General features: G+C 40.1%; 1 protein-coding gene across 1 annotated transcript in view; it reads left to right on the top strand.

Annotated features, from left to right (window-relative positions):
• The window catches only part of zgc:158260 (uncharacterized protein LOC571389 homolog), a 47,254-nt gene extending 30,171 nt beyond the window's left edge, over positions 1–17,083 (top strand). Inside the window, exons 6-8 of the mRNA XM_060831946.1 lie at positions 3,030–3,185; positions 10,103–10,180; positions 16,983–17,083. Of these exons, the coding sequence (XP_060687929.1) occupies positions 3,030–3,185; positions 10,103–10,180; positions 16,983–17,024 (276 nt within the window). The 3' untranslated portion in view covers positions 17,025–17,083. The remainder of the gene's footprint in view (positions 1–3,029; positions 3,186–10,102; positions 10,181–16,982) is intronic.
• Positions 17,084–20,713: the final 3,630 nt, after the last annotated feature.

Below are 20,713 nucleotides of genomic sequence, written 5' to 3'. Positions count from 1 at the left end.
TAAGGAAACATTTCTTCACTCAGAGGGTGATCAACTTATGGCATTAGTTTATCACGAAAGTCTGTGGAAGCTGTGTCACTGAGTATATTCAAGAAAGATAATGTTAATTTTTTAGATATTGAAGGCCATCAACGGACATGGGAGAAAGCTGGAATATGGCATCCAGATAGAGGATCAGCCATGATTATATTGAATCAGTCTCAGAGGACCTACTTAAGTTCCTAGTTTGTATTTTGGTTGCAGTAGGAGGGGGTGTGGAGGTGGTGGCAATAGGTCAGGGGATGTGAATCTGCAGGGGTGAAGCTAGTTGGGGGGAATGAATTTACAGATGATGGCCAGGGGTGGAGAGGGAGGGAGCTGGTGAGTGAATGTGCAGAGCAAGGCCAGGGATCGTTGGTGGACGGAGCCAGTTTGCAGGGTGAGGCTGGTAGAAGTGGACATCTTCCAGGTGAGCTCAGAATGGGAGAGGCCAGTGGCTGCAAAGTGGAATGGGAGGGCAGCCTGACAACGAACTGATACCTAACTAACTTGGAACCAGGAAAACTTAAAGTCACATGTCATGAATTCCTTGCAAATTACTGTGTTTATATTAATGAAGTGTGTGTTAGTTACTAGGAGAAAGTGAGGACTGCAGGTGCTGGGGATCAGAGCTTAAAATTGTGTTGCTGGAAAAGCGCAGCAGGTCAGGTAGCATCAAAGGAGAAGGAGAATCGACGTTTCGGGCATAAGCCCTTCTATAAGGAACAGTTTTTGTTGCCATCTTAGGGCTGTTGGCTTGAGCCAGTTTAAATACTGTGGTACTTCTGAACTTTAAGCTTCCCTTGTGTGACGTGGCAATAAGTTTAATGGGGAGTTGGTTTGATGATTTTTTCTAATTCTGCTGCCAAGATTGCAAAGACCCTGTAGGTCAACAGACATACAGACACGATGGCTGCATCTCACCAATAGAGGAGTTAGTGACAGTGAAATAGTAGCCACAATAAACACAATATTTTCTTGAGAAATCTTGAGAGTCCTCAGGGAAAAAAAAAGTCTTCCAGCATTTAAAGGGCATTTGGATGTGTAAACGAGTAGGAAGGTTTTGGAGGGATATGTGCTGGGTGCTGGCAAGTGGGGCTAGATTGGATTGGGATATCTAGTCGGCATGGACAGGTTGGTCCAAAGGGTCTGTTTCCGTGCTGCACATCTCTATGACTCTATTTGATTTCTGTTTTGTAGTTATTGCCACAAGTTCTGGAATGTATGTAGTGACTCAATCAGTATTCTAAGACAAAGATTAATGTTTGTCCTTCTTGGGCAACACCAGATGAATTGATAGTATACAATATTCAATCCAGTCAAATGTGGGGCTCCCAACCTGAACGTTTGCATCAGGTTGCATGGGAGGTACCTCCTGGTAGACGTATTCTCCTAACAAACATAAGAAATATATGTTGAAATAGAAGTGGAAAAGAACATTAGAAAATCATGGCAGAAAAAGACTGGTTTGTTTATCTAATCTGTCACATACACATTAGCTATAATTCTTTTGAGTCCACAAAATAGACACTTACTACCTACCCAGAGCCATAGAAACCCCTGGAGATGTGAAAAATTAGATAAAACTCCAGGCCTTTTAAGATAAAATATACAAGTAGTCCTTCTCTAACCGTTTGGGAGTTCAAAACTAGTCCAAGATATCATTGACCTATACAGGATATGTACCTCTTGTATGGAACATTCACTGATACAACAAGAAAGCTGTCCTGCTCTTTTTGAAAATATGCAATGAATTAATGTTCTCCAAACAAACGGACCACATGTTCCACAGCTCTGCTACTTACAAGGAACCGAAGAACCACCTGACATCCAGCTTAAATAAAACATAGAACTACAGATGCTGGAAATCTGACAAAAAAACGTAAATTTCTGGAGAAACTCAGCAGGTCTGGCAGCATCTATGGAGAGAAAGGAGAGTTAATGTTTTGAGTCCAGTAACCTGAAACATTAACTCTGACTTTTCTCCACAGATTTTGCTAGACCTGCTAAGTTTCTCCAGAAACTTGTGTCTTTGTAAATTTCAGCTTAATTCAGTTCAAATATGACTCTATGATTCTATAAATATATAAGCCTGATTCCTTATCTTCCCTGATTGTCCTGGTTGAACTATTTGACCACATTAATGCACTACCTAATAATCTATTAATTTACAGAACTTAAATCAAATTAACTTTGAGTTGACTATTCTTTAATATATATAAGCCTTGCTGTTTGAAACTATCTTGGTAGCTAAGGTGCTCGAAACTGAGAATCAAGTTTCTGTCCTTTTTTGGTAGTTTTACCAAAGCCTCAATATTCCTCACAATCTGACAGGGGCAAAGTAAATATGGTATTCTAAGAGACCTGGGAAATATTTTGTACTAAGACAATTGGTATATTTTGTTTTGTGTTACGTTTCTGTGTAATTGTTGATTTTGTATACTAAGTAAGGAATTAGAGTATAAATTAATTTGCATTTACAATTTATAGATAACCTGCATGTCTTTGTTATCCTGTTTAGAAGCCATACTTGGTATGGCTGACTTAAGAAAGCAGACTATTTAGGAGCACTGAGTTACTAAACCAGGCGTATTTGATGAGCTGATCTTTGATGAAATCTGCTCTCAAGGAATTTTGATGGAAGTAAATCATGTATTAAATAATGCGATCATACCTTGTGTCAGTATTACTGCTGGCTGTATTCAAGGAAAAGGCAGCAGTCACTCTGATGCAGGACAAATTAGTTTTCGAACTTACTTTTGCTTATCTCCAAAAGAACTTTAAACGGGAACTGATGTATCAATGAGAATACGTGCTCAGATTGGATTCACTTTAATACATACTTTAATTAAAGTTAGATTTCTGTTAGAGTGTATTTTAACTAAATTGTTATTATTTACTTCATTTTTAATGAATAAGCAACGTATTCAAAGTGAATTTTCATATGCAATTTTTCACATGGACATAAAATGAAAGCTAAGTGAAGTAGCATTGTGTTGATATTATGGTAGGAATCCACCCAGCCATATGGGGATAAATATATATATGGAGCCTGGTATTTGGACCCAAAGACATGGACAAAAAGAAGAGCTGATGAACCTCTGGTTGATCCCAATTTTGTGGCTGAGAAAGACAAAGTAATTTTACCTGAAGGAGCTGGAGAGAAGGTACTAATTTATAATCTTTACTTTTGCAAATGAATAACCAAATCATCCAATTGAGTGAGTAAACTCATTCCTTTCTTGTGTGGTGTGCCTTTAGCAGGTATCAGTTTAGTATTCCTACTTCCACCAATTTAAGGAGCATAGTCTTCCAATAGAAACTAACTTCCTTACTACTGCAGGCAGAAGGTGGGAATAGCAAACAGAAATAAAAGGGAAACTCTGATAATGTCAATTCATAACTTCTATTTGTGATTGTTTTTCTCACGACATTTAATTGCTTTTAATTGTCTGATTTACTTACCATTTTCTAGTAACAATCTCCTCGAATTTAACTTCCTAACATGTGACTGTCTTGTGAATGAACAGATAAACACATATCCAAAATATATTAAATGATACTTACAAGAGAGTACTGATTGTTGGGCATTTTATTGATGGAAGTATTGCCTTTTACATTTTGGCAATATTAGGAACTTGAGTGTGTGAATTAGCTTGATTACACATTAATGCAACCCTCTAGAAACAACTGACTCATGCTGGATAACAGTGTAATGGATACCATCCACTGGTGGCTTGTCTAAGGGACAACATTTTACATCTGACTTAGATAGAGAATGTCAGGAACCTAACTGACCATGGAGGATATTATGTTCACATTTTACATTAGGATCACTCAATAGTGATCAGATGCAGGAACCACATACAGGACAGTTACTACAGTCATGAATTGAGTTGAATTAAATTAAATGAGACTTGCATTTAGTTAGCACTTTACCATGTTGTCAAAATCCTTCATACCTTGTAAGATTTTTAAAAAGTGCACAGCTGTGTTTATGTTGACAGACTGAATTTCTATTCATGTATTCACATCAGAAAACAACGGCTGTTGTTTGAGTCAAACAAGAATTGTAGATAGTAGTTCTGTAGCTTTATTAGTGGAACATGAACTCTTGTAAGGGTTTGTACATATTCCAGACTTAAAACAGATTTGAACTCAAGTAAATAGGAGTAACTTTGATTTTGTAACAGTGTAAAACAGGTATTAGCAAATCAGCAGCCATTGTACATGTTGTCTGATTTTCATTTCCAGTGCAGGACAGATGTAAAGCTGGTGATCAGTACACTGATGTCTGTTTAATTCGAGTAAAATTTGCCCTTAACCTGTTTGGGAAAAGAGAGGGTGAAATTTGCCAATTCAGAGACTGGCCACTAGATAGAGCACTCCCAACAAGAGAGATTGCCATCTCTGTGAAGAAATAGAAACTCCAGCAAGTCAAGTTCAAATGACTGCAGTGCACCTGCTGTCAGTGATCTTAATGGCATTGAAAGTGACTGTGCAACCAGCTTCCCCCCACCGTGCCATTTAAAAGAGGAATCCAATAGGCAGAAACCTACAGTGATGGCAGCCTACATGAAGATAAAAACAAACTGAATTAGTAATATTACAAACTTAATTGTGGGACTAGCTGAGGAGCTCAAGAAATAACAAATAGGTACAACAGGAAGAGTGTTCCCTTTCTCTGTGACAACATTTCTATACTATTCTATCCAATCAACTTCAGGAGTTCTCTCTGTTTCGTATTAACCATTAGGCTTTCCTGGAACAACTACAAAAAATGGCTTTGGGATAAATACGTCACAGATTTCCCAGGCACACACACCACACACAGGGAACTAACAGCAACCTAACCTTTACATTGTTCAAGGTATTAATGATATGATAGAATATTATTGATTTAGCCTGGATCTCCATCCAGAGTCTGTTTCTATAGAAAGGCTATTAAAAAAGAAAACTAAAAGAGAATTGTCAATGAATGATAATAAACTATATTTAGTTGGTGATCATAATGGATGTAAAGGGTGCTAATGTGGAAACACTAACCTTGAACATGTCACTGTCTCAGCTCTATTTTACATCAAGGTTTCAAAATTCAACAGTTTGGTTTGTAAATGTATGGTCTGGTTTGCACATGGAATAGAAAGACATAATGCAAATACATTTTAATATTATCACAAGTGTTAGCATTCATTTCTTAATTAGATTAGATTACTTACAGTGTGGAAACAGGCCCTTCGGCCCAACAAGTCCACACCGACTCGCCGAAGCGCCACCCACCCATACCCCTACATTTACCCCTTACCTAACACTACGGGCAATTTAGCATGGCCAATTCACCTGACCCGCACATCTTTGGACTGTGGGAGGAAACCGGAGCACCCAGAGGAAACCCACGCAGACACGGGGAGAACGTGCAAACTCCACACAGTCTGTCGCCTGAGTCGGGAATTGAACCCGGGTCTCAGGCGCTGTGAGGCAGCAGTGCTAACCACTGTGCCACCGTGCCGCCCATTTCTGTGCCCATGGAGGCTGTTACTCCAGGCTGCTGTTTAATGAATATCTATCCTAGCTCAGTTGGAAGCACTCTTGATTTTTATCAAACAGTTCTGTGTGGAAGTCCCATGCCAGAGGTGGAATCTTGTTTTCCTTGAGAATGGTGATTCTTGAGTGCCCTTCTTGTCAAAAGGTTAATGAATGACTGGGGTTAGTTGGAATGTTGGTGTATGGTGCTGCAAGAATTTATGTGACTTAGGGGTGGCACGGTGGCTCAGTGGTTACCACTGCTGCCTCTCAGCACCAGGATCCCAGGTTCGATTCCAGCCTCGGGCAATGATCTGTGTAGAGTTTGCACATTCTCTCCGTGTCTGCATGGGTTTCCTCCAGGTGCTCTGGTTTCCTCCCACAGTCACAAAGATATGCAGGTCAGGGGAAGTGGCCATGCTAAATTGCCCATAGTGTTAGGTGCAGAGGGGAATGGGTCTGCGTGGGTTACTCTTCAGAGGGTCGGTGTGGACTGGTTGGGTGATGGGCCTGTTTCCACACTGTAGGGAATGTAATCTTAATTCTGTAGTGAGTGATTCCCTTCAGTATTAATTCCTTCACTGAGTGCCTGTGAGGTAGTTTTGATTGATTGCCTGTGATAAGTGTGTTTGGGCTGTGCAGGAACATGAGCAAACAGACTTGGAGTCCTTCCCATTTGGACTGTAATTCTCTGAGAGGCCTTTGCTTGAAAGCTGATAAAGAGCAAGATTGTGATTGTAAATAGACAATAGACATAGACAATAGGTGCAGGAGGAGGCCATTCAGCCCTTCGAGCCTGCACCACCATTCAATATGATCATGGCTGTTCATTCCTAATTAGTATCCTCTTCCTGCCTTATCTCCATAACCCTTGATTCCACTATCTTTGAGAGCTCTATCCAACTCTTTCTTAAATGAATCCAGAGACTGGGCCTCCACTGCCCTCTGGGGCAGAGCATTCCACACAGCCACCACTCTGGGTGAAGAAGTTTCTCCTCATCTCTGTCCTAAATGGTCTACCCCGTATTTTTAAGCTGTGTCCTCTGGTTCGGCACTCACCCATAATCTTATATGTCTCAATCAGATCCCCTCTCAGTCTTCTAAACTCAAAGGTATACAAGCCCAGTCGTTCCAGTCTTTCAGTATAAGGTAATCCCGCCAATCCAGGAATTGACCTTGTGAACCTACGGTGCACTCCCTCAATAGCCAGAATGTCTTTCCTCAAATTTGGAGACCAGAACTGCACACAGTACTCCAGGTGTGGTCTCACCAGGGCCCTGTACAGCTGCAGAAGCACCTCTTTGCTTCTATATTCAATTCCTCTTGTTATGAAGGCCAGCATGCTATTAGCCTTCTTCACTACCTGCTGTACCTGCATGCTTACCTTCATTGACTGGTGTACAAGAACATCCAGATCTCTCTGTACTGCCCCTTTACCTAAATTGATTCCATTTTGGTCGTAATCTGCCTTTCTGTTCTTGCCACCATACATTTATCCACATTAAACTGCATCTGCCCACTCACCTAACTTGTCCAGGTCACCCTGTAATCTCCAAACATCCTCCTCACATTTAGCCTGCCACCCAGCTTAGTATCATCAGCAAATTTGCTAATATTATTACTAATATCATCTTCTGTACCATTAATATATATTGTAAAAAGCTGCAGTCCCAGCACTGATCTCTGTGGTACCCCACTGGTCACTGCCTGCCATTCTGAAATGGAGCCGTTTATCACTACCCTTTGTTTCCTATCAGCCAACCAATTTTCCATCCAATTTAGTACTTTGCCCCCAATACCATGTACCCTAAGTTTACTCACTAACCTCCTGTGTGGGACTTTATCAAAAGCTTTCTGAAAGTCCAAGTACACTACATCTACTGGATCTCCCTCGTCCATCTTCAGAATTACATCCTCAAAAAATTCAAGAAGATTAGTCAAGCATGATTTCCCCTTCATAAATCCGTGCTGACTCTGTCCTATCATGTTACTACTATCCAGATGTGCCGTAATTTCATCCTTTATAATAGACTCCAGCATCTTTCCCACCACTGAGGTCAGACTAACTGGTCTATAATTTCCTGCTTTCTCTCTCCCACCTTTCTTAAAAAGCGGTATAACATTAGCCACCCTCCAATCCTCAGGAACTGACCCCGAATCTATCAAACTCTGGAAAATAATCACCAATGCATCCATGATTTCCCGAGCCATCTCCTTCAGTACCCTGGGATGTAGACCATTAGGCCCCGGAAACTTATCAACCTTCAGACCTAACAGTCTCTTCAACACCAAATTCTGGCAAATATAGATTCCCTTAAGTTCAGGTCCTTCAGCCACTGTTACCTCAGGGAGATTGCTTGTGTCTTCCCCAGTGAACACAGATCTGAAGTACCCATTTAATTCTTATGCCATTTCTTTGTTCCCCGTAATATATTCCCCTGTTTCTGTCTTCAAGGGCCCAATTTTAGTCCTAACCATTTTTTTGCCTTGCGCATACTTAAAAAAGCTTTTACTATCCTCCTTTATATTTTTGGCCAGTTTACCTTTGTACCTCATTTTTCCTCTGCGTTTTCCTTCTTAGTAATCCTCTGTTGCTCTTTAAAAGCTTCCCAGTCCTCAGTTTTCCCACTTATCTTTGCTATGTTATACTTTTTCTCTTTTAACTTTATATGTTTCTTAACTTCCCTCGTCAGCCACGGCCACCCCTGCCTCCTCCTAGGATCTTTCTTCCTTTTAGGAATGAACTGATCCTGCAACTTCTGCATTATACACAGAAATATCCGCCATTGTTCCTCCACGGTCATCCCTGCTAATGTATTGTAATATTGAAATTTGGCCAGCTCCTCCCTCATAGCTCCATAGTTCCCTTTCTTCAACAGACGTACTGTCACTTCCGACTGTACCCTCTCCCTCTCAAATTGCAGATTGAAGCTTAATGTATTATGGTCACTACTTCCCAATGTCTCCTTCACTTCGAGGTCTCTGACCAATTCTGGTTCATTACACAATACCAGACCCAGAACTGCCTTCTCCCTGGACGGCTCCAGCACCAGCTGTTCTAAGAATCCATCTCAGAGGCACTCCACAAAGTCTCTTTCTTAAGGTCCAATACCATCCTGATTCTCCCAGTCTACCTGCATGTTAAAATCCCCCATAAGAACTGTTTTAACATCTTTGCGACCAGCCAATTTCAGCTCCTGATAGATCTTACATCTGACATCCAGACTACTGTTTGGGGGCCTGTAGATGACTCCCAAGAGGGTCTTTTTACCTTTAGTATTTCGCAGCTCTATCCACACTGACTCTACATCCCCTGACTCTAGGTCCCCCCATGCAAGGGACTGAACATCATCCCTTACCAAAAAGGCCACCCCACCCCCTCTGCCCGTCAGTCTGTCCTTACGATAGCACGTGTAGCCTTGAATATTCATTTCCCAGGCTCTGTCCACTTGAAGCCACGTATCAGTTATCCCCACAATATCGTATCTGCCAATTTCCAAAAGAGCCTCAAGCTCATCCATCTTATGTCTACTGCTTTGTGCATTCATATATAGTATTTTTAATTTGTTACTGCTCTCACCCTTCCCATCAACCCTTATTTCACTCAACCTGACAGCATCATCCCTTTCCAAGTTTTCTGCCTCACTGATACAGTTGTCTTTCTTGACTTTTCTTGTTGTAACTTTCCCTTCAATTTCCTTTGTAAACATCCAGTTTTTCCCTCCATCCCCCCCCCCCCCCCGCTACTTAGTTTAAATGTAGCTGTGTTGCAGTAGCAAACCTGCCTGCCAGAATGCTGGTCCCTAACCTATTAAGGTGCAAAACGTCTCAAAACGTCTCTCAATAGAATTTATGCTTACCACCCACCAACCTAGTTCCTGGCCCACTCTTCTTAAAGCTCCAGATAGAGCCAGAAGATTCCGCCTCAGGACTTGAACACAAAGTCAAGGTTGACATTATGATGCAAGACTTATTTGCTAAGACTTCACAGAATAATATCTGGTGGCAGACTGGTTGGGGTAGAGTTGCCGCACAATGTAGCTGTTCAAACAACAGTGATACTTGCACAATAAAGTACAGCTTCAAGATACCTAACACTTTGCAGGGTCTCTTGCCAGCAATCAGGCCTCGGGGGCCCACAGGAAAAAAACACATTTTGCTCTCAAAAGGAGCTTTGCAACTAATCCCAGGATTGTCAAATTTGAGTGTCCATTGCATAGCCACCACTGCTACCTCAGAACTTGTGACCCTAGTTGTCTAATCCCCGTGAAAATTTGAGAACTTCAGAAATAACACACTGTCTCTTAAATGGAGAGAGATGCCATTGATCCTTTGTAAAATATGGTTAATTACCTGCATCGGAAAGTAGGTAGGAAACAGTTGCTAGAACATCCTTTTCTGTGCCATAGCATTGGGTACTTGGATGTGTTGACTCTGTTGGGCAATGGTAATATTTGGAGGATAGATGAGAACCGTGGAAGGAAGAAGCAAGTGGGAAAATAGGAGTGTGGTGATCAGCAATCAGATCGGTCTCCTTTCTAATTTATTGTTTTCTGTGAAGGATGAAGAAATAAGAGGACTTCAAGCAACAATATCTTTCAAGAAATACATAGAGGATTTAGGATGTAGGAAACCAGAGGTAAATATAAATTTAACAACGTACAAATATATAGCATCTTGCACAGGTGGAGAAAAATTGTAAATTCAATCATTCTGCCTGATATTTGAAGTCAGTCCAATAAAAAGTGTAGTTCACAAAAAAAATAACTCTTCAGTATAATACTGCAACACACAGACAAAAGGCTTTGATGATTATCTTCTCATCTAAAGTGTTTTCTAAGTCTTCCAGAGGTTTTCTACAAAATGCATGTGACAATTTTCATTTATTTTCTTGTTCTGAACGTATTCTTAAAACTAGGTTTCATTGCTGGTCTGACAATTACATTGCTTTTCAGCACCTTAATCTTAAGTATTAATTTAATGTTATTGGACTGTGGAACCATAGGAACATGTTGCAATTTTTTTCTATTTTTTTTGCTGAATTATATTCCAAATGCAAGTGAGCAGAAGCTGGGGAATGTAAGTGTTTTCCAATCCTGCTATCAGTTATTAACATTAGATTTAGCAGAGACTCAGTAAATCTAAATAAATCACATTACAAACCATATGTTAGTGTCACGATGGACTAAATTTTTTGCTTTTCATGCTCCTGACAAATAGTTCTGAAATGAAATTTGTTCTCTTTGAGATCAATTGCAATTGGTCCTTCGTGACTGCATAATTGAACATTATAAGGGATTGGTTAGCTCAGATGGCTGTATTGCAATGCAGTGATGTCAGCTGTGTGTGTCCAATCACTGCCCTAGCAGACGTTACCATGAAGGTCCTGGTTTCTCAACCTCTCCCCTCACTTGAGAGAGTGGTTAATTTCTCTAGCAGTCGTTTCTCTCTTTCTAATGAGGGATTGAGACTTGAGCAATGTTACCTTTTTTTAAAATAACAAATGGAAAAGTTCCTCCCAGCTTCATGCAAACTGTTTTCTTAAAGTGCTTTCCATTCTGTGTCCCCTCCACCATAACCTCCATCATGAGTGTGAGGGGGAGATGATGAATTTCTTTGCCAATAAGATCAAGACCGTCCTCTGACATATTTCCCTTCCAAAAACTCACCTGGCCAAACTCCACAATGCTCCCACCATCTTAGTCCTTAAGTTGTATCCTTCTTGAACATCATTTCGGTCTCTTGTCATTATTTCCTTTAAGCTCATTTTGTTGCTGAGTCTTAATTCCTATTTCATCTATTCTATTCCAACTAAACTGTTGATCACTCACCTTGGTCTCCACCCACCTTGCCTTCTTGCTGTTCTGTCAGTCAATATCGTAAGCAGTGCTTTTGCTTCAGATGCAACCCTTTGTTATTTTTAATTATCCTGTAATCATTTCACTCCCCAAAAGAACCAAAACTGAACTGCACTGCCTTTGCAAACAATATCCCACCAGCAAACTCTATGCTCTCCAAAGTCATTGAATTACCTCCTAAATCTACTTAAATGTAGAAAGTTATTTGTACTTATACTCTATTCAGGTGAACCTTCATTAGCTATCCACATCCGTTAAGGATACAGAGTCGAATTTTTGTAAATAAATATATTTAAGGTCAATCACACACTAATTTCAAGCACTAATTCTCACATTAATTGAGAGAAGTTCGCAGACTGTCAGGTGCTTGTAAATTTATAGCTTCATGTGAATTTACAAACTTTCTTCAACAAAACTATCTACTTGACCTCACATGAAATAAGTGCCCATTCCTCTGTCATTACTTTAAATATTTATGACACTGGAATGATACATCGGAGGTTTGCTGCATTTTTTTCACATCTTACAGACTAATAGTATCTTTTGTCATGATTTGGAAATGCCGGTGTTGGACTGGGGTGTACAGAGTTAAAAATCACACAACACCAGGTTATAGGCCAACAGGTTTAATTGGAAGTACACTAGCCTTCGGAACAACGCTCCTTCATCAGGTGATTGTGGAGGGCTCATTCCTAACACACAGAATAGCAAAAACTTGCAGTGTGATGTAACTGAAATTATACATTGAAAAATTGATTGTCTGTTAAGCCTTTCGTCTGTTAGAATACAGTGATAGTTTCACTTCTTTCATGTGTAAATCACAAAACCCTTCTTTTTAAAGTTGCATTCTCAGGTTAGCTGCTAACAATGGTGATAGCAAGACAATATGTTGAAGGTGTTAGCCCCCTGTGTTCTCTGTCTATGACCTGATGTTTAGATTGATTCTAATCTAATAAGTGAGATAACAGTGTTTTAAATAAATTCCTGCAGTTTTTGAGCTCAGAGTTCTACATGAATATATGCAGTTTTTGAGTAGAGTGCAATGTAACTCTGCAATATAAATTCACCACATGAAATATATGTGTGCATGTGGGTCTTTGTGTGTGTGTGTGTGTGGTGCAATGGTGATCATCTGTAGTGTGACATGAACCCAAGGTCCCGGTTGAGGCCCTCCCTATGGGTACCGAACTTAGCTATCGGCCTCTGCTCGGCCACTTTTCTCTGCTGCCTGTCCCGAAGTCCACCTTGGAGGATGGTCACCCGAAGGTCCGAGGCTGAATGTCCTGGATCACTGAAGTGTTCCCCAACTGGGAGGGAACCCTCCTGTCTGTTGATTGTTGTGCAGTGCCCATTCATCCGTTGTCGTAGCCTTTGCTTGGTTTCCCCAATGTACCATGTCTCCGAGCATCCTTGCCTGCAACGTATAAGATAGACAACGTTGGCTGAGTCACATGAGTACCTGCCATGTACAAGGTGGGAGGTGTCCCCACGCGTAATGGTGGTATATATGTCCACAAACTGACACGTCTTGCAGCGTCCACCGTGACAGGGTTGTATGGAGTTGTCCTGAAAGCCGGGCAGTTTGCTACGAACAACGATCTGTTTGAGGTTGGGCGGTTGTTTCTTCGTGACCTGCAACACATTATCAATGAGGATGAGCACCTCGCCAAGACCTTCCCCACACCTCCACTACTTGCCTTTAAATAACCGCCAAACCTCAAACAGATCATTGTTCGTAGCAAGCTGCCCGGCTCTCAGGACAACTCCATACAACCCTATCTCGATAGGCGCTGCAAGACGTGTCAGAGTGTGGACATAGATACCACCATTATGCGTGAGAACACCTCCCACCTTGTACATGGCAGGTACTCATGTGACTCAGCCAACGTTGTCTATCTTATACGTTGCAGGCAAGGATGCCCTGAGGCATGGTACATTGGGGAAACTGAGCAAAGGCTACGACAACGGATGATTGGGCACCGCACAACAATCAACAGACAGGAGGGTTCCCTCCCAGTTGGGGAACACTTCAGTGGTCCAGGACATTCAGCCTCGGACCTTCGGGTGACCATCCTCCAAGGTGGACTTCGGGACAGGCAGTAGAGGAAAGTGGCTGAGCAGGGGCCGATAGCTAAGTTTGGTACCCATAGGGAGGGCCTCAACTGGGACCTTGGGTTCATGTCACATTACAGGTGATCACCATTGCAGTACACACACACAGATATTCCTACATACATACACACGGACACAGGTACACACAGACGAGCACACAGACACCCACACACACCCTTATAGACACACACACACTTTCTCACACTCACAACCCCCACCCCAGACAGATAGACAGACACACACAGACAGACAAAGACCCACGTGCACAGATATATTTTGTGGGGTGAATTTGTATTGCAGAGTTACATTGCACTCTGCTCAAAAGCTGCATACATTCATGTAGAACTCTGAGCTCAAAAACTGCATGAATTTATGTAAAACACTGTTATCTCACTTATTAGATTAGAATCAATCTAAACATCAGGTCATAGACAGAGAACACAGGGGGCTAACACATTCAACATATTGTCTAGCTATCACCATCATTAACAGCTAACCTGAGAATGCAACTTTTAAAAGAAGGGTTTTGTGATTTACACATGAAAGAAGTGAAACTATCACTGTATTCTAACAGACGAAAGGCTTAACAGACAATCAATTTTTCAATGTATAATTTCAGTTACATCACACTGTAAATTTTTGCTATAAATTCTGTGTTACGATCGAGCCCTCCACAAATCACCAGATGAAGGAGCGTCGCTCCGAAAGCTAGTGTGCTTCCAATTAAACCTGTTGGACTATAACCTGGTGTTGTGTGATTTTTAACAGTATCTTTTGTGGTATTGATGTTACTGGGTTAGGAGATATATTTGATTGTGACATCTGAAGCAAGATGATTAAAGACTGACAGGAAATAATTGTGACACGTACAGAAAATGCAAGTTGCTGCATGATTTTTTGACATATATTAGAAAACTTGAATCTTTATCTTTTTGTGCATATGCTGTTTACTATCAGCAGGAACTTCTGTGCTGATGGGAGGTTCCTCCTACAATAAACATTGTCAGGATAAAATCTATTAACAACAGAGTTCAGTTCATATCTTGCCCAATATCAGAGAAAGGAGTTGGTAATTGTGTAAAGCTGAAGACCCACATGAAACAATGAGGAGCAGCTATCCTGAGGGGAAAGGGGGCCTGATCTGAACTGATTATTGCCAGCAAGTGCTGATGTGTTTTATGTCTTTATGAAATATTGACTGTCAGTGTGAAATGCAATAGTTGGTACATGTTTAAAAACATGTAGCTGACCAGATATTTAAGAAAAATTAAGAAGTCCTTCCAAGGCAGAAGGTAAAGTGGGAAGGAGTGCAGGGTCAGATGAATAAAACCAAAGGAGTGAAATCTAAGGCCAAGTGAGATGTGACAAATAAGTGAGAAAATACAGGTCAAAAGCTGCTTATGGCAATTAGAGAGTATGAGTCACCCAGGATTGCTTATTTCAATATTAAAAATATGAAAGTGCTTGCCAATTGTATTGCACTTTAGTAAGATCTGTGAACAGCAGAGCAGGATCAGAGGAAATTTCGACATGATGGTGTTTTGACGGTTAGAGGAAATGGGAGAGAGTTGAAATTGACTTCTGGATAGCCTTAAAGGCACGTTTGTGAAAGTATGACAAGCAAATATGGACATTAGTTCTTTCCATTGGACAAATTTACACAAAGGTATGACGACGACACTAAGGTTGCTCGGAGCTGAATTTTTTATGGTGTCGGACAGAATCTTTGGACCTTTAATATTGGTGCCTGGGACCCAAATGGAGAACTCCCAGCTCTACTTCTGACAGATTACATTTTTGACATTAGGGGAAAGGGAGGAGGAATATTCACACAGGAGGGGAATCCAAACCTCTAGTTGTACAGTTTCAAGATAACTGTGAACTAACGGTTCCATGAGGGCTTTCATGTCATTATGACTGCTTGGCTTCAGAAGCTATAATTATTTCTGCACAAGGTTCTGATTTCCCAGTTTGACTGACAGCTTAGCAAGGCCATGAAAGAATTTGAAGTGCAGACTGACTAGAAGTTTTTTTGTTTGTTTGTATAAGAGATTAACCACGAGAGATTTTAAAGCTTGAAATAGATTTATGAATGGAAGTTTTTTTTTCATAATTAAATGTTTAGGATTGAAAGACTGTTTGATGTCTATTTTTTAATCTCCAATCTTCCCAAAGTCTTCCCATCTTACACACCAGGTAATTGACCATGCAGACGACATAGAATTATTATGGTGCAGAACATGCCTGCACCATCTGTATCATCTAGTGCCAATCTCCTGCCTTCTCCCCAAATCCCTGCATACCATCACTATCCAAATCCATCTTGAAAGGTTCAATTGAACCTATCTCCATCAGATTCCATGCAGTACATGACATACCCTAATAATTCACTACATAAAAAATGCTTTTTCTCTCCTCACTCTTGCTTCATTTACACATCACTATAAATCTATGCCCTCTCGTTCTTGTTTTGTTTTTACAAGTAGAAACAGCTTCTCCCTTTCTACTCTGACAAGTCGCTCATTTTGATACCTCAATCAGAATTCCTCTTAACCTTCTTCCCTCCAGGGAGGACAGACCCAACTTCTTCAGTCCATTCTCATGGATGAAGTTTCTCATCCCTGGAACCATCCTCATAAATTGCTTCTGTATTTGCATCTTTCCTACAATATGGTGCCCACACTGTCCATAATAGAGCATGTCATCGAGTATGTATGGGGCCACGGTGGATGTGGTGTTTGGTGTGAGTGGTGAATGAGTGTGAGGGGTGAGGGTTAAAGACCTAACAACAACTGGGATGAAACCCCAGTGAACCAAAGTGAACAAGCTGCTCCAGCACGTCCCCACCTCTCTGGCCAAATCTGCTCTACTTCAGGGGTCACAATATTTAACAGCATATATTTTATATAGCTGTGGCATTAGTATTATTGTGAATTAGCATTGTTAAATAGGATGCCTTTTGGAAGTGCCATTTTCATTTGCATGGCATCTATGAAAGATGTGAAGCACATATCTATTCTCTGCTTAAGAAAGTAAATCCAGAACAGTCTGTCCAATGGCCTGATTGTACTGGCTGACATTGTCAGCTGAGCCTTGAAACGATAAAGTGACATTTATGTTGCCAGCATATAAACCCATTTAAGGATTTGCAAAAGTATATTTTGGGACTGGAACAACTACAAAATAGCTGACATTTTGAACTAAAATGAGTGATTGTCAATTCACCAGATGACATTTGGAATAGCTAGTGTCATTGTCTTGAACTCAGTTGTTTTAACATATATTTGAGTCTGGCCCATCAAGAAGAGAAATAACTGCTATCAAGTGTTAGCCTTGAAATGAAGACTGCCTAAAATTATGAAGATAGGGGGATTTGAAAAATAAATATGTCGTGTATGTGGTTTGGCTTTGTCATAATGTGTACATGTAAATATTCACTGTGGTTCATATGTTATATTTTAAATATTTCAGTTCCTGGAGAAATTATTTGCTGAAGTTGATGAAAACAAATAGATATCAGAAGAACAGCTTGAAACAGAAACCTCAGGAATGCAGATTTCATTCTTCATGACACATAGGATTCATGCTTAATTAACATCTTATCTCAACGGTATAATTTTATCAATGTTTATATGAGATTATGATTTCCCCTACAGATATTAATACCAACTTAGGCTTTAGTTAATATTTAGTGCTGTTCAGTATTAAATATGATGCAGTACAAAAATATTTACATTCCTTCAAGAATACTCAAATATTGTGCCAAATAATTATATAAATAATACCCATAACTGAATCCAATAAAAATGCAAGTTCTCCGCTATGCTGCTTAACCAGCTTTCTGATTTTCTGAACTATATCTTAAAGAACACTCTCATCTATTAAAAGAACAAAGTTATCACATTGTGTTACTAAACCCAAAGAAAAATGGTACTTTTAATATCTGCCAGGACTTCCATGAGACAAATGTTCTCCTAGCTTTCAGTTATTACTTTTGACCTTGTGAAATGATTCAACCTGGAACAGTACATCTCAGAACTCTATGACTCACCTACAGGGGTAAGGCCAAACTTTTGAAACTTTAAGTTCCTTACCCATTTTAACTGTTCATCAGAGGACTCCACATTATTGCAGATAACAAAGATCACTGCACATTTCCTTAATGTTGTATTTGTGAATACTGATTGACCAATAAATTGACCAAGTTGAGTTAACTTGAACAGAGTTTTATGTATATTATGTAATGAACACTTTTTACTGCAGCCTATGCAAATTATTCATTAGATCAGTTAGGATATTTTATTTGGTTTGGCATGGCATAGTTGAGGAAGGATGGCAAGGCCATGGATGTGATAATTCCAGGATCAAGGCAGTTTACATTTGAGGAAAGAATCGAAAAGACACAACTCCTTTCAGTAGAACAAGAAGGAGGAGAGCTCTGTCATGATTAGAATTATTACAGGATAAATAGGAAAACCTTTGTTTTACTATTAGAGAAATTAGTGACTAGAGACTAACAAATGTTTACCTTTACAAGAGGTTGTTGGAATACAAAACGCTCCTGCTGGAATGGAAACTATTTTCTACAGGGAAGTAAATAACTATTGGAAAGTTAGATGTTTGGGGAAAGCACAGAATATTGAGACCAAATTTCACAAATAACAATGGCACAAAAAGCAGCATAGTTTCCTGTACTGTGATATTGTATGAATATGAATTCATTTAATTATTTGTGTGAAGACTGGATTAATTCCATGAGTGTTGATATATTTACTTGATCATCCTTTGATAACTGTAAGATTAATATACAAAACTGTACACATAAAAGAGGATCAAATACATCTGTCTTTAAAATTTGAATTCTATTTGTAATGTGTCATTTCAAAGAATGAGAGGGGGTGGGAGTGGTTTGGTTAGTGGGGGCAGTGAGTGAGTTTGAGGGCTGAAGGCTGATTTTAAAAGATCTATATGTTCTGACAATTTGAAATGAAACATGGCAACGATACTGTGCAAATACACAACAGATCTTCCGTTATATCCTGTAAAGCAAAAGAAAATATTAATATTTGATGTAGAGCCATTTGGTTCCAGGAAGCTTCAAGGGAGACATTCCAACTCAGTAATTGCAGCACATATTTAAATGGGAGATCAGGGACCCAGACAATAAAATCAAACACAGAACTGTGGATGCCAGACGTCTGGAACAAAAACTGTTTTGCTGGGGAAACTCAGCAAGTCTGGAAACATCTGCAGGAAGAAGGCAGAGTTAACGTTTTGAGTCCAGTGACTCTTCATTAGAAATGAAAATGATGAGTCACTGGACTTGAAATATTAAATCTGTTTTCTTCCCACAAATGCTGCCAGACCTGCTGAGTTTCTCCAGCAGTTTCCATTTTTATTACAGTGACCCATGCATTGCAAGAAACACTGGAACAAAGTTTCTACCCTAAATACATCTCTATTCTTTTCTAAGAATATAATGGAGCTGTTCTATATTTCCAGAATTTGCTGTTTGCTTTAGATTATTCATGCTTGTTGAATATGGGGTCTTTAATTTTTCTCCCGACATTTGGGTTAGGAAAATCCTTAGTGCTGATTCCGCAGAGCCAGTGTTGTTTTAAAGTTTTGTAAAATTATTACATGTACTTGAGTACAAAAGTACAAGAGTACAGTGAAAACTGTGTAATGTCTCCACACAGGGCACCATCTTAGGTACAAGTACCTAGGTACAGAGTCTTAAGAACACAATAGAAAGGAAGTATAAAGTTAAAAGTTAAACATTGCAATAATTATAGTACAGCGTAAAACATACGAAATAAGATTAAAACTTACATATTGCAAGCCCTCTTTGTTTTAAGTAGAAAATGAAGAAATAATGCTGAAAGTTCAAACATTACAGTCCTACTTAAGTGCTTAGTCAAGGTGTGGGGCTCTGCTTCAATGAATCACCTTGAGACTGGAAATCCACGTTGAGCCAAGAGACTGCCACAAACCGTCGAATGATCACCATGCTGGGCTGAGAGATTGCCAGCCAGGCCTGGAGGCCAACATGCCAGGCCAGGGAGGCCGACACGCCAGGCCGGGAGGCCGACACGCCAGGCCGAGAGGCTGACATGCCAGGCCAGGGAGGCCGACACACCAGGCCGGGAGGCTGACACGCCAGGCCGGGAATTAAAAATGCACCAAAAGAAATTGTATTTACGCTTGTAAATGATCTTCTGTCAACTCTAGGGTGAAGTAATGTCGGTGAACCAGGAGCAACCCCAAGGAATCTCCTGCTCAAACAGTGTAGTGATAGCATAGCCATTTTACTGAAGACCATCGTAATTACAGCCAATTTTTCTTCAGAACTATTTTGCTTAATAATATAAAACTAAAGCCACATGCTGTCATTAATGTTCAATCTTCCAACTAGTTCAGAAGATTAAGCAATACAACTTACATCTCAGATACAGCTCAGGAGTTGTGAATCACTCGACCTTTCTGGTCAATGTATGTTCCACAGTTGTTTGCTACGCAGAAAGAGCACCTCATCCTTAGCTTTCCTGTTATTTTTCAGAACTTACTGGATTTTCACACTAGTTGTCCATCAAACTCACTGCAGAAAGTTTGGACAAGTAATACCTTTTAAATCATGAGTGTGGAGTAAAGAGTTAGCCATACCTTTAATATGGGTAAGGAGCTCTGTCACAATGATGCCATATCACATTGAACTGAAACTCAAGTGTGCAGGAGACCAGAGATATCTTCTCTTACTATCTCCTTGATACAGTTTATACCTAAAGGTCATTGTGGTTCACTGATTTGGGTGTGAACTGTGTTCTGTCAACGTCCTACAACAGATGATGCTAAAACGCAATAATTGCTAAATGTAATGCTGATCAACATCTGTCCCAGAAAGGGAACAATTCAAATTGATCAATCTCATTTGTTTCTTTTCCAATTCTTGATATCTAAGGACATAGATGTCCTTTTGCCCTCACCACACTGTTGGCAGTTTGCTCTTTCAGCAAAAGCAACAATGTCTAACTATTTAATCGGGTACTCTATCAGATGCCCCTCCCTGGAGCTGTAGCCCAGTATTGCTCTATTCTGCCTTGTCATCTGTTCTGAATATATCAATGTTTGTAAATTGGCACTTCAGTTCTTCCTCATTTTTATTTTAATTGACAGTGTTAAATTTAGTTTGTTTAAATATTGAG

This window comes from Hemiscyllium ocellatum, chromosome 1 (genome assembly GCF_020745735.1).
Source record: "Hemiscyllium ocellatum isolate sHemOce1 chromosome 1, sHemOce1.pat.X.cur, whole genome shotgun sequence".
NCBI lineage: Eukaryota > Metazoa > Chordata > Chondrichthyes > Orectolobiformes > Hemiscylliidae > Hemiscyllium > Hemiscyllium ocellatum.
The sequence above is the reverse complement of the archived record's forward strand: the minus strand, read 5'-3'. Positions and strand labels throughout refer to the sequence as shown.